This window comes from Anoplophora glabripennis, unplaced genomic scaffold (genome assembly GCF_000390285.2).
Source record: "Anoplophora glabripennis isolate ALB-LARVAE unplaced genomic scaffold, Agla_2.0 scaffold276, whole genome shotgun sequence".
In the NCBI taxonomy this organism is placed as follows: domain Eukaryota; kingdom Metazoa; phylum Arthropoda; class Insecta; order Coleoptera; family Cerambycidae; genus Anoplophora; species Anoplophora glabripennis.
Window position 1 is genome coordinate 407115 of NW_019416521.1, and position 16035 is coordinate 423149.

Here is a 16035-nt window from a genome sequence, read left to right on the forward strand (position 1 = left end):
TCGGTGTTACATTACGAGGCATTTGACACAAATGGATACCCGCCTTAAGACTCCAAGAACACGTTTATAGATTTTGAACTTGATAATAAAACCAATTTCAATTTTATATCCCTGAAATAGTTTTGGACAAATATTTTAAAACCGGACATATTACGATGTGCAATAAATGCAACAAACAATTTCATTTTACGTCCCAATATAATATTGGCGTAAAGACACACCATTTCTCATGTTCCGCAGTAAAAATTTGAAGCTAACTCGTGCTCAACAAATTTTTAATGAAACGAAACTGTTACCTGGCAAATAAAATATTGTTCACCTGTTAAAAACATAACGATCCTAACGCCATAAGTTGTACATACATTCTGCAGTCACATTTCCACAGAAAGGAGTTAGTAAGCGAGTGAAGCACCATCTACATTTAAATGATTCAATTAAGTTTTAAGTAGTAGATACTTTAGTCATATAAGATGTTACTGCGTTATGATTTATTCGAGCATAGCAATGTCCATGGAAACCCGATTCAATTGTGAGTTATTTGTCTTTGGTGTTATTTTTGTTGATTGTGACTTGATCAGTTTGTTGTTGCTTGACCCCGAAGCAAGCCCAGAATGCAGAATGCGACTTTACCCTTACTGTATCTGAACCAGCGAAAGCGGAGGACGCAGGCGTACCGCAATGTTGTTGTTTATATCGAAACAATAATGGCATCATTAAGCTACATTTGTTAGAGTAAAATATAACCTCTAGTTTGGAAGACTTTTGTCTAAAATTTAGATGATTTCTTGACCATCGGATTCAAAACTAATAGTAATATCTAGTTTCACATCTATTTGTATTATCTTGATAATTTCGGGGATATCTGGTAAAAAAAAACAACTTTCAGGGACTCACCTTTAAAAAATCATAATATTTTGTCTTATTTTTTATTGTAGAATGTCAATTTTGGGGGAACCTGTATATTTTTCGTTACACGAACAAAACCCAAGGAAAAACAAAATCAGAAGTACATTGACGCATGTCAGAGAACACTACCCTCTAATGTCGCGTGTCTAGAATAGCATGCGAGTTAATTTTTTATTATTCTTGTGGCACACTGCATACAAGTGTTTAATTACAATTTTAAAATGTAGGGTTAGCAAATTATACTTGGCTAATGACTGTATTACCACTGTGCCACATATATACAGGCTGTAACTTGGTGTGGATGACACATGTCATAAGTTTGTTTTCGTCGTAAGAATTGAACTTTTAAAGTCACGAAATTACATAATGTATTACAAGCACCTCGTAAATCGATAAACTAGAAATTAATATAAATGAATACGAATATGTTTCGTCGAGTTAACCTTGGTTGTTTGTTTTTGGCGTCTACCATTTTGTTGTCATATCATATCTGGTGTAAAGTCAACTTACAGATTCCATTTGTGTAAACAATGATCAAGCACTCACTACAAACTTATTTTTTTGTTGTTTTATTTCATTTGGAGTAATTTATGATGTCCAGCACCGATGATCTGTGAATAAGAAAAAAGAGTGAAAACATACTGTATTATGTTTAAAATTTTATAACTTTTTAATGGTATGTACTTGTTTTAACTCTCTTAAATAAACGTAATATGTTGGAATATGTAAAGTGACTGTAGTATAGATCAATAGTAGGATCGTATTCGATGCAAAGTAGAGCAAAAAGTTGTCGATCTTTTATCAAAGGAAAATCGTGTCTTCATTTTTAGGAGGCGTAAGATGAACCATTTTAAATTTAAAATGAAATTGAATGTAAAATCTGAAATACCGCTGCATACGCACTGTGTTCTGGTAGTAGCTGCAGTCGCCCAGGTGCATCGAGTGTACGAACTGGTCGGTTATACGTCAAATACTAACCTGGCGAGCTTTGCCGTCAATTAGAGAGCGCTTCCAAAAAACAAGTAAACAACAGTGGCGCGTACAGAGGTAAAATGTAGTACATATGTGGAATTTAGGAAACAAATTGGATTTATAATAAATTACATTTAAAATAAATAGTTTATGAGAATAAAGGAATTTTTGTAGCAACAAGGGTGCCAGACCTGAACTGATCCCCTCGTCCCTTCATAATGTATAAAGAAATTATTCAATTTGTAAAACCCTTAAAGGCGTACTTCATTGGTTCCCTTGACAGGCAATGATTTATTACTTTGCATCGAATATGATCCTACTATAGTTAATTTAAGCTAGATCAATGTCAGAAGCCATTAACTGACATTCTACTTAAAGTTACAGCCTGTGTATAGAGATTTTATAAATAATAATTAATATATCATAGTTAAAAAAAACCACATAAGTAGAAGCAAATTTTGTATGTTCTATTTTCAATTAAATTTATTATGACAAAATGTTGTTCATCATTGTCAAATTTAAGGCAATCTGTACAAAACTTAAGAATTATTTTTCTCCGTGTAGCTCTTGTAAATATATACGGTTACCTTTTTTATTTTAAACACTTTTTGTCTTGTTGTTTATAGCATGATGATGTCCTGGCCATAATCAAACTCAAAGGTTAATTATTATACTAAATATCATTGTATTAGCAAATGAAACAAGACACATTATTAGGTATGCCTGCTCCCTAAACTTTCGTTAAAAAGGCACTTGAGGCCCCCATTTTGCAATAAATTTCGAAAGTTAAACGAACTCGGACAACTGAATGTTTTCAACAAATGCAATTAAACAGTAATTTTATTTTGTATGTATTTTCAGAATTGTTATATCAAAACCCAAAATAAAAGTTTTAAAAACAGTAGTAAAATTTTGAATACTCATAATTATACAAACTAATATTTACTCTCTAACCCCTGCAAATGATATTTCGAATTCCATTTTTTCCTAATTAAAATTATTACACGTTTCTTCATTTCTTTACTAGATATTTAAAGCATAATTACACTTGTGTGGAAGGAAAGGCGATGTATTATTATTACGTATACAATTCAGTTGTCCTGATAATTAGTAAAAATTAATTAACACCAAGACAGATTTACAATCACCATATTCTCTAAACTCTTCCCCCTCTTCCCATCTGTTCCAGTGACCCACGTAGATTATGGTAGTTTTGGCATTTTACTTGTTCTATTGTTGTTTACAGCTCAACTCTCTTCCAGATTTTATTGTTATGCATATGATTGTCAAAAGTAGCTCGGACCTTTTATTCACGTAAATATTCTTCAGATGATGCCGGCGAAAGCGGCGAAATAGTGAAATTTAAGTCATTTTCTGTTTGTGAGAAGGTCCCAGGTATTTTGAATATTTTTTGGTGCACTTGTTTTTCTGATGTTATACTTGTGCCGCATTCAAATCTAATATACGATTATACCTACATTGTATGTTCAACCGAGACACATCACTGGCTTAATCCTGATTCTTATACAAAATATACAAGGTAACTCAAAGTAGCGTTTGTAAAACCAACTAGAGAATACAGTTGTGCTTAAGTGCTTTATACATTCGCAGTAGTGACTTTCCATTGGCGTAGAATTTCACAGTTTCGTCAGGTAGACTTCTGTCATATTTCCAGAAATGTACCTTTATTTTTTTAAGTAAATATGATGATTTAATATATGAAAATGGGTTGTGCCTGTTTACTTTTAAATCTTCTGGAATTAACGACAGTGTACCGATATCTCCATTGATTTTTTAAATGAATAACTTTTTTATTTTTAATATTTTTTTCTCGTGAAATGGCCTAGTAACCGTAATAGTCATTTTTTAAGTTTCTTCAAGAAGAACAACAAAAAGAAATATTTCTGCAAAAATTCTTAATATAGACAGTTTTATAATAAAAACAAAATAAATACATACACCGGTATACAGGGTCGGAAAGTACCGATGGTCCATCTGCCGTTACGTGAGAGCGATAAAGTAAGTCATAGAAATCCGTGCGATAGAGAAAGATGTTTATAATGAAAGCGTCTAAGTCACCGCCCATTTCGCCCTTCCACAAATAAGAAGTGGATCTTATTTATAGAAGGGCGAAACTAGCGGTGACTATGAGACTCCTTCATTATAATCATCCTTCTCTATCGCATGGATTTCTATGTCTTACTTTATCGCTCTCACGTAACGGCAGATGGACCATCGGTACTTTCCGAACCTGTATATGTATAAAGAAATACTTAAAATACAGAGGGTTTTATTAAAAATGGGAGACAACTTGATGGAATATGCCTTAATCAAATGTTGTCGTTTGCACTCTACAGAATGTTAAAGTTTAATTATTTTTTGGAATTGAGAAAAAAGGTTAACATCGTTCTAAATACGCGTTAAAACAATTGCAGTTAGATATCCAGTGAAAAAAATCGATTTAAGCTAGCAAAATCTGCATTAGCAAGTATTACAATAATAAGGTAACTACTTTTGGAATCTTATCTTAGATTCATTTCATTCTAAATACGTGTTGGAAATAAATCGATTTGAGAATAAAATAACCGTTTCCAAGATTTTACCTTTTAGCTTTTGGGTAATAAAATTTCGAATTCCTCTTAATCCTAAATTAATGTTTCTATTGAACATACAGTGAAGCAAAAAATAGCTTTTATCTCGTAACTCATAATTTTCTTTTACTTTCAACTAGTGAGTATACCATTATTATTTAAAGTAAAGCAAGTTTTTAATATTTTTGTTAATATCTATGATTCATACCTTATATAAAAAATGGGATGTATACGTACAAGTACCATTGTATAAAAATTAAATAAAAAAGGGCATTCCGAAAGTTATTTAAAAATATTTATCTACACGCTACTGGAATTTTGTCGATTGCAATACCTGATCTAACATAATTTACGTACAGTCAATCGGCATGACAAAAAGTTTACTCTCAAATAATGAAAAGAATTTAAATACACGGGGCCAAAAATGAAGGGGTATACAAGGGAGGTCAAAATAGTTGTAGTACTTTATAAAAATTTTTTTCCTATCGGGTTTCGTTGTGGAGTTATTCGTCTTCAAATAAAGAAGCTGAAAAAAAAAGGTATATCATATATCAGTCGATATCTTGTACCGTTTTTGAGAAAATCGAATTTTATTAATAACATACATTTATTCTAAAAAAAATGCAATATTAACATTTTTGTAAAAAATCTTGATTTCTATGGAAATTATTAGAAGAAAAAAGAAAACTGGTAAGTAAAATGTTCAATATGTGCACCTTGAACTTCGATGCATTTTCTGAAATTGCTCAAACACCTTTGCTGTACTCGAAATAACATGTGGTGATCATTTCTAATGATCTCGGCGTATGTCATTATGCGATTTAATAATAATTCTTCATTACTATTTATAAGAGTTTGATAAACAAGACTTTTAAGATGGCCCCAAAGAAAAAAATCGAGAAGATTAAGGTCGGGAGACCAAGGTGGCCACGGAAATGGACTACTTCGATCGATCCATCGATCGGGTATTTAAATAAGCCCTTACTGCCCTGCTAAAATGGGGGTGGTGCACCATCGTGCATAAGCCACATGTTATTTCGAATATTTAAAGGGACCTCTTCCAATAATGTATTAAGATGTTCTTACAGTAAATGTAGGTATTTATCTCCATTTAAAGTGCCATCAATGTCAATGATATGTGCCCTACTAAGTAGTTCCCAATTATTCCCATCCATATATTAATGATAAATTTTTTTTGTTGTTTTGTCTGAATGGGTGTTTTGTCACTTCAAATATGCAAATTCTATTTGGAAAGCGGTTGGCGTAAATCCGAACAGCTTCAATATATGCAAATTCTTCAACTAAATTCCTCCATGATATTATATCAACGAATGGTGTCAAAATTATTTATGACAAATATCTAACTGATAATTATCCATACTTGTTGACAGTTCTCTCAATTTTCGTATAAACCAAGATTTTTACAAAAATGTTAATATCGCATTTCTGATACAATAAATGTATATTAATAAAATTCGATTTTCTCAAAAACGGTACAAGATATCGACTTATATTCAGTATACTTTTTTTTTAGCAAAGTGGTACCAGGTCATCCCTAGTTACAGATTTAGCATTAGTTACAAACTTTTGCCCTGCCCTTGTTGTTCTTGGGCTAGGCTCTAGACCACAAAATTAATAGTTTTTTCTAAATTCTCGATCGAAAAATAAAAATTTCTAGATTTTTTTTTAAACTTTAACACCCTTTACACTCATTAAGGCATATTTGGTTCAGTTGCCCTATTTTGATCTTTAGAATTTCCTCTTACGTTGTGTCTTTTTTTTAATTAAATACTCTGCGTTATTGACTTTGGAATGTGGATTGAATCTGGTTGAAAAATTAGTAGTAATTTTAGACTTTAAATTTATCCATTTGTATCTTTCCCTTTCGAAATATTTAACAATTTATGAAAAGAGGTAGATTTCTAATTATTCAGAAGTCAAAGAGTATTCAGTATTATAGAAATGGCGTATTCGAACAATCTTGGGCAGGAATGGCCTCTAACAAATTATTCAAATTACCACCACTCCATTCGGTATTGACTACATATTTATACGTGAAAACGGAATTATTCCCTTTGTGGAATTCCCATAGCCGGTACGTTGCATTGTTAGCAATCCACCTGGTCATTTCTTGATTTTATGTCTACCAGACCACGAAACTCCATTTATCAACGGCGGGGGCTCTTTGAGCGATACAAGCCGTAATTACTGGTCGATTTATCTCTTCCATTTGATACGATACGGATCGTATACAACTTTATATCCTTTAGGGCCATTATAGGGTGTCATAAAGGATAAAGCGTACAGTAAACAATACTTTGTCGATGTATTTGACGGAAAGCGGATTGTATTGAACCATTTCCAATACACACAGAAGAAGAAAGGTGTCGTTTTTTTATGAACCTATATCTATCTCAATTTTTTGTTGAATCTCTCTATTCTATTTCCGGCAGCGCCATCTTTCAAAGGGAATTTTATTTATGCCCCAAACTATTTTTGAAAAATAAGATTCCTTCCTAATTTTTCCCATATGTCTACCAGAAGTATCGAAGGTACGTTATTTTTAGAAACAACACAAAATATCTTTTTCGAAAACGGTCATCAAAAATCAACATTTAAATTTTCAGTTGACAAAGTGAGTCTTTTTTGTCACCTGTTCAGTTCTAAGAGTTTTTTTTGGAATTTTCTATGAATGGAAATGTAGAATATCTAAAGAACCACCTTCTTTAACCATAATTCGTGCTTTAAATTAATTCAGATAGTTATTGCATAAATAATTATTTTGCATCCCGTCGCTTGTCAAAAGAATCAAACTTTACAATTACAATTCCACAAAGACACCATTTTTTATAGGTCCACGTTAGTTAATTTAACACAGAAACTACCCCTCACTCTCGCTCTGATGCCGAACATTTAACGTGGTAATGGACAGATAAGACTCGTCCGTCGCCCCATGTTTGAAGAGTCGGTAAAAAAAAATCAATAAATCAGAAAAACGGATACTTTAATCTCTTCATGTAATGGCTATCCCGCAGTGTGGGGTGATGCTGAGCCTGTATCTCTCTGGGGATTATTTAATGCGAATGTGTTTGTTTCCACACTACATGTCGTTCTCAGTTCTCTTCCACCCCTTCCTTAAATGACCGGGGTAAATGTGGTATCAACAAAATATCAGATAACGTATTTTGTGACGAATAACAACTGCTTCTAGCTGTAACTTATATCTTTTATTTTTATGTTTTCATTAAAAATTGTCATGGTAACATTATTTTTTAATTTCTCATATAAGAGACACTAAGGTCCTTCGCACTAGTTGCTCTTTTTTAAATTTATTGTGATAATAACAAAGAGAATTGTTTTGTTTGTCTTGTTGTGTATAATATCTTTTTGGTGACTTACTTCTAAACGAACTGTTGAAATGAAATTTGATTTTGCATTGTGTTTATTTGATTTTCTAAAAATTGTTGTTTTTGGTTCATGTCGTCAATTAAATTTTGAAATTGATTTGTGAAGATTGAGTTAGATTGTTCTTTTGACATTCAACGATATTTAACATTTCTCTAAAGAAGACTGATGGTTTGGAGTCTCCCATTTCTGATCCTGATAATAAATCATCTAGTCTTTTTTCTTCACTGACTGATAACCAGTTAATTATAGTTTCTTCAATTTTGGTATATAAATTTTATTGTGGGGGGTTTGAAATGATATCAAAAACGGTTGAAATTACTTCTAAAGGTAAATTTGTAATTACATGATTATATTTAACTTTTTCTGACGAAATTTTAGCTAATGCAAATTGTGCTTTTATTTGACTAAACCAAATTTCGTGTTTTGTTATCCAAAACGGTGATAATTTGATTGTAAAGTTTCATTAATCATTTCATTTGTGTCATTCGTTTTGAAGTATTTAAAAGTAGTTAAGTATTTAATTTAGTTTTGATATTGAGAGTAGGTTTATATTATGTGTAGCAACCTTACCACAAGAATCAAGATTTCGATTCATCTTTCTTGACATGGGAATATTTTAGTACCGTTTCCGAGGATTCAGTTTCGCTTCCACTTTTTGTTCCTTGAACTTCTTTTTCTTTTTAAATATATAGAATCCTTTTGTTAATTTGTTGTGTTTGTAGTTGAGGTCACCAGTTTGTGAGGGTCTTACTATCTCTTATATTATATACCATACCTATATTTGTTTTTAAATTGAATTCAAAATTATATTGCTTTAATTATTATTACCAATTTTATTTTATTAAAAATGTATTACCATTTTTTATTTATATCATTTCCTTAACTACTGTCACTCTCATGTCTTGCGCTGTCCTGATCCATATTCTCTGGAACTCCTGAGTCTCGAGACCTAAGTAGTAAGTTGACACTATACAATTTGCAAGATATCACGAAATGTACTCAAACAGTAAAAGAGCAGCTAAAACATCCAACTGAATAAGTTCATCACTTACAAAATTGAAATAAAATTGAAAAACTGCTTGTTTATCAACATTACTTTCCTCATGCAACCAAATTCAATTTCAATAGGTTTAATTGTATTTACTTCTGACTTTTTCTATTTTGTATGGCAAAGAAAAAAAGCTTAGAATCTTAGATAATATATAAAAAAAACGTTATTGTATTGATTAGCGCAACAATTGATGACCATGAAAAAATGGAAGTTTCTGCGCAAATAAAAAATATATTTATACACTACGGGGCAAATGGAAGTTATAAATTCATTATTTCGTGAATCGTTAACGCACTCTTAAAGATAAAAGTTGTCCTGTTTCAGGATTATTGTCCAAAGACACCGATTTACGAAATAATGTATTTATTCCTTTCATTTACACCATACTATATAAACAAACTTTAAAATAGACTGGTAATATATCTAATAGCATATTCTATTTTTAAGTTTACATTTTCTTCAATTGTTCATTAACGTCTTGAAAAAGAAATCAGGTATTACGTTGTCAAACTCGCTATCCAAACCCATTAGTTCCACACAGTATTTTAAAATCAACACGCCATTTCCATTTGTAAATAAATACAACTATTACCAACATACATCGTTCAGTCGCAATTGCAACTGAGTTTCGTAGAATTTGCTTCCGTAGTAGTAAATTATTTGGCGCTGTAGCACACCTAAAGTCAACTGTTGAAAGGATTAAGCTTTTTACATGCGTTGGGGTAGTTTGTACGCGTTTTGCTCGGTGCAGTTCAGATATATCCAGCAAATTTAACGTCTAGTAGCTCGAATCAATCTTAATAAGAGAGCCTTTAATGTTAAGAACGTTTATATATAGCAAAAATTACCATATTGCATGACAAGTGGTTGCATTGTTGCTAAGTTATATAGGATTCCGGAACATCGTAAACAATTTTATTCTAGTGCCATATATTTCGTTAGTGTTCGTGATAAGCTTTAGAAGCTTTCAGACGTTGCAGTGCATTAGAACTAGTCTGTCCCAATATTTTTTTAATGGGGTTATTCTTTTTTTTTGCAATTTACTTATTTGCTGTCAAGAAAAGGCAAAATGTAGACATACGTAAAATGTCCTGCAGAATCAGAATATGCTACCAGAAAAGCAATAACAATCACATTAAAAATATATGAGCAAAAAAAACATTTTTTAAGAAAAAAAGCACCCTGTATTTTTTGCACAAAACAATATAAGACACACTAGGAACATTTCAGCTATAGTAATTATTTATTGAACTTTCATTTTTACGGGAAATTAATTTAACTACAACTAACTAACCTCGTATATTTTGCTTACATGAATATTTTAATAATAAATCCAGCAATACATGATTTTGATGTTATATAAGTCAAATAATCAACAAAATATTCTTATTTAAAATAGAGGTGGTTCCACAAATATAAAAAGTTTTTTCTGAAGAACAATTATTATGATCTGTAAAATGGACTACTTACATCAAATAGTTACTTTAAAAATTGTATATTAAATGCCTGTGAGATGTGTTGTCAGTCACTTTTTGTTTAAACAGCAATTGTTCCAGTTTTCCAAAGCTTACTATTTGAAATTCCGAAATTTTTGAAGCACGGATGTATGAAACGAAATTAATATATCACTGGATTTGTAATTAAAATTTTATCCATTACAACTAAAATGTACGAGGATACTAATAAATAAATACTGGTAAAATTAATTGCCGGTCTCATTGGAAATTGGAATATCGCTAAAATGTTTCTCATGTCTTCTTGATCATTTTGTGTAAAAAATACTTACTGGATCTATTCTTCTTAAAAAATGTTTCGACCATATATTCTTTTTATATTCAATTGTTTTGCTGATAACATTTTCTGATTCCGCCAGCCTTTCTATGAGACACTCTGTACGTAGTAACAATTTAAAGACTGGTTCATGATAGAACGAATACGAACAAATTATTGCTAAATCGGAAAAATAGCGTTTGTAGGTAATTATGTTGTTTATTATTAAAACGAAGCGTTACAGAAAATTTCTAGGAAATTTTTACCAATTTGTTTTTCTTGTTCTGTAGATAGGTAATATTCTGAGTGATAAATTACCTCAAAAATATGTACAAGTTACATTTTTACGTTTCGTTTTAAGTACTTTTTAAGTTTTATTTATTGTTAACTATGCAACTCGATAGTTTTTTTAATAATTCTTTATTTTCATGTTTATTGTGTGACATATAACCTCACTAATTATATGTACGTCCTGAGTTCTGCCGAAAATGAACGAAATTCGTGAAATAATTTGAAATTGTTTGAAATTTTTCCCGAATTTGTGTCCGCCATTTTTTCCCCATAAAAATTGCGAATTTCGTTGTAACATGAACAAACCCTTATTTAGGTAGAGTTTGATATTTGTGTGTAAGTAAATCGCTTCACAAAGAAAAATCATTTAACTGTATCAAATATATTGTATTGGAACATACAAAAACAGAAAAATTGTAATAAAAAAAATTGAGAAGACGAGACACAAGCTAAAAATCAAATTTTCATCATTAAAACAATGAGAGATAAAATGAATGAAAAAACTACATACAAATGCATTTAATAAATTTAAAATAATGCTTGCAATTAAAAAATAAATTGATAGAAAGGTTTAATTCATATATTTAGAAAGCATCAATATCAAATAAAAAGTTTGACATACAGGGTGGTCCGCTTTCATGGCTCACCATTGGCATGCTGGAAACCGTAAGATATATAGGTGGCTCAATTTAGAAAAAAGTTGCGCCATTTCAGTTTCATAAACCAATAAACCAAACAGATCAAAGATATCCGCTGCCGTTCCTGAGATATTGTGAAAAATCTGAAAATAGCGATTTTAGAAAATGCCATCTAGCTTTCATATTTCACAAGAGAAAGAACTGAAATTTGGTAGTGGGGGATGAGAAAATAAGATGAATCCATTTTTGTCGAAAGAAAATTTCTACGGCCACTAGTTTCATTTATGCAACATTCAATTGTTTCTCTTAAGGGCACCACATTGGATTTTGATAGTAACAGATAGAGGATAAAATTATGAAAACGCCAATTTGTAGCACTACTATTTTATTTGAAGAATAACCCATAAAATTAAACAAATTCAATAATTTATTTAAAAAATTAATAAAATATAGTTGTCTAAGCGCATTTTTTTTTCTAATTTGAACCACCCTGTGTATCTTACGATTCACCAGATGCCAATGGTGAGCCATGAAAAACGGACCACCCTGTATATAACACAAAAAGTTAGTTAATTTAAATAAAAAAGAATGCCGATTGGGGATGCTTATCCAGAAGCAAATAACAGCATACAATACTTTGTCATAACACAGTTCACAAAGCTGGAATATGATTTTAACACTTTTTTTTGAAACACTACTTTCATTGTCAGAATTTTCCAAAAATTTCCAACGTAGCATAAAATAATCATAACCTTCACATAAAGAAGATTAAATTGATAGACAATTTCAGTAAAAAATTGATTTTTAGCTTGAACGATCCTCGATCCACTATGCAAACCTCCAGTTACGCCAATGCCTTTATATGCACTAAAGTGTCAAACTTTACTTATTACACAAAACTTACGTGGCATAAGAAACAAAAAAAAGAAAGACTCAAGTTTTATGAATAACACAAAATGTTGAAAGCCTATCTACATTCTGGATATATCTCTACGAGCAGAATCGTACACCCTATCCCACTATCACCACACATCTGCCATTGCTACTCAATGTCCTGGTGTCCTGTGTCTGTCGCCCCCCTGTCCGCAAGCCCCCGCCGCTCCCAGCGCCGCCTCCGACCGAGTGGGATATATGTTTTTTCTGGTTCTAGCGGCGCATGTCGTCGGTGCGTGCGCGTAAATCACTGACCTCACAAGCAGTGGTGTGTCTGCAGGTGGGAGACGCCGACGAGGAGCCCCCCGAAGCCATGGACATGAGCTGGCCTTCTGGTACCCGCAAGAGGATCACCTACGTCCTCCTAGCACCCATTGTCTTCCCACTGTGGCTCACTCTGCCGGACACGAGATCGCCTAGAGGTTAGTACGTCCATTATTCCTAGACCTCTTCCATATAACCTCAAATTTACAACAAATGTAATAAATAAGTGCAAAAAATTATGAAAAATTTAGTTCCTTGATGAAGATTTGGTTAGAAGGGGTAGAGATAATAAGATTAAAAAATTGTCTTAATTTGAAACAAATTTATCCTCTTATTTTTTCACAAAAGTGTTAGCTTTTGAACAAAACAATAAAATAGGTTAAAACGGACACAGGATTTTGCTCTATTGAAGTGTTTGTTTTACAATAAAGGTACATTAAAATGATCGAAAATAATCTGAATGAAGAATTAGTTATAAACAGAAAACCATAAAATATAAATATTGGTGATGACCTGCTTCCATTATTACACAAAACTTTGTGACAAAGCATTGATCCACTTATTCGTTTAAAAATTCCAGGAAAAGTTTTAATTAAATGGAAACTAGACAACAGATAACTGGAGTCGTCAACGTAAATAAAGAATATCTAGAAAGGTAGGCAAGTCCGCTGCGCGGACTTGACTTACCTCTCGGGCCTTCGGCCCTCGAGCCGCGCTGCGTGCATTCTCTGTGGGTTAGTAAAAAATATGTAACATTTTTGAAAAAAAATGCGACCCGCCCGCGATTCGAACCCCGTACCTTCGACTTCGTAGTCGCGAGTTTACAAAATAAGCTACGGCGATCTAACGCTGGGTAAAGCCTGCACAGGCTGCTTGAATCCTTGGGTCTTCGCGAATGTAAACACAAAATTGAAAATGTTCAAATCAAGTTTTACCACCAATGTCGCGTTTCTAAAGGATCGGAATCGGTGCCTAACGGCAAAATAACGTGTCCCGATCGGTCGGGAAAACGCGGCAAATGGCAAAATTTATTTTGACGTCTTCACTGACGTTTGTCTCCATCTCTGTCTAAATATCGGATATAATACTTCGGGTATCTCTCTCCCATAAAAAAAAGTCAATTTTCGGGGAGGACTCTCTTTAATGTGGAAATTTCACATAGAAGGCGCGAACAGATCGCCTTGAGAATACGACGTTGCCGTTGGGATAAAGGAAGGAGCGAGGGGCCCGTCGGGCCCGTCGGCTCGCCACTTCGCGGCTCGCGAGGAAGCCTTTGATATGGCAAATCGTCACTTTTCGCGGCCGAGTGTGGGAGCGAGAGTAACCTAGAGCCTTGAGGCGCACCATTATTTATGGAAACGTACCGTGTTGTACGTAATAGTGTACGCAAAATTATTAAATTGGAGTACAAACTGACACTACTACTGACAGTGACGTCGTTAGATGATGACGGCACAAATGTGAAGCAATAGTACATTTCTTATTACTACCAAAGTAAAGAAATCGTTGTTTACTATGGCTTTACTCTTTGTTTCATTCAATCTTTTTATTATACTACAAAGATCGCAGTAGATATACATTGTGTAAGAAGTTTGACTGCCTTTACTTCAGCATGAGATAGAGTAATCATAAACGAACAAAAAAAGTTGTATATTGCAGGGGCGTAAGGTTAACAGTTTTCAAAATACAGGGAGTATTAATATTGGGGTGCATACCACGTGTGCACGCGGTAGACTTGTCCTACGGAAAAAATGTAAACAACTGTTATTGTGAAACATTTAGTAAATTTCAAGACAATTGTTTTCCAGTTTTTAAATAAATAAAACAAAATATGTAGATTTTGTAGTGCGAAGATAGTGTTGTGCTTAAATTGTAACTCTAATTTTAGTAATCTCTTAAAACAGGAACTTGACTTTTAATCAAAGTATGGATTTAAAAAATATGTAATTAAAGTACCCAAAGATTCACGTCATCCAAATAATCAAACGTATTAAAAATAATGTAGGTACTTACCAAAAAGCAAAATTCAGTAATTTTTAAACACAGGTACAAAACAAACTACAACATATGCTCAAATTGTCCATCAGCATTTTCGATACACGTACGACACCTTCGAATCCAATTTTCGCGCACGCTGGAAAACACCTCAAGAAAAGGTAATAGTGGTACGCAAAGAACACTCAGACACGGTCCAATTCCAGATATCAACTGCATGGCGTAATGCTGGACAGCTTAGTACCTCGTGGTATCCCCCGCGCCGTTGTCACATTGCTCTATATGAATTTTATCGAATTTTAAATTTATTTCGTTAATTTTTAGAAGTAAGCATAAAGAAGTTCAAAAAAGTGATAAACTGTATTTTATGGTATTCTACGCACGCAGTTATGTCAGTATTCTTTAATGAATCGAACTTTGTACATCAAGTTGGAGATTTTGATAATTTTTTTCTCGGAAATGGCTGAGTTTAGGACCCATGCCATAAGGCTTTTTTGTTTAGTTTAATGTATTATATCGTCTGTTAAAATTACGGCAATCAAACTTCTAACACCCTGTATGTACTAGGTACTTATTTATGGAATATGTTACTAGGAAACCTATATCCCCCTTCTGATCTCATGCTGACATGGCCTCAAAAATTTCTGCGCTTGTAATATCAAAAGTGTCAATTATTTAAAATATTTGTCTCAAAAGTTCATGTATAAAACATCTCTATCTCACATAGAACTTAAAACAAACCAGCCCAATTGCAAATTCTTATGCTTATGTCCCTTATGCCTGGAGGTATATAATACGGAAATTTCTCTAAATAAACGAATATCAAGGCATGGGAGGTGAGGGGTTTGGATGTCTCTGAAAACCGATTAACATAATAACATGCAGGGACGTCGAGTTATTTGAATAACACATCGCCGTGCGTATTTCCGGTTCCGGTTCAGTAAAAGAAATGACCTTAGATGAAGACTTAGCAATGGAGTTATTTTTGGTGTTTTGGTCATTGTGGTCCTTCTAAATGGACTTATAATACTTATTCAAAAGAAAATCGGAACGTGGATATTTTATAGGCAGTTATTTCTTTAATAAAAAGAACCTAAATGATGATATTAAAAAGTAAATATTGGTTTGTTCCTTTTTTAATAAATCTTAGTGTCCATTCCAAATAAACGTTAGCTATTGTCGAAACATCCACGAATAACGATAACTACTTTCTTTT

General features: G+C 32.7%; 1 protein-coding gene across 1 annotated transcript in view; it reads left to right on the forward strand.

The window, feature by feature from the left end:
* The window catches only part of LOC108907559 (sodium/potassium/calcium exchanger Nckx30C), a 140566-nt gene that overhangs the window by 102730 nt on the left and 21801 nt on the right, over positions 1–16035 (forward strand). Inside the window, exon 5 of the mRNA XM_018711297.1 lies at positions 12778–12982. Within this exon, the coding sequence (XP_018566813.1) occupies positions 12778–12982 (205 nt within the window). The remainder of the gene's footprint in view (positions 1–12777; positions 12983–16035) is intronic.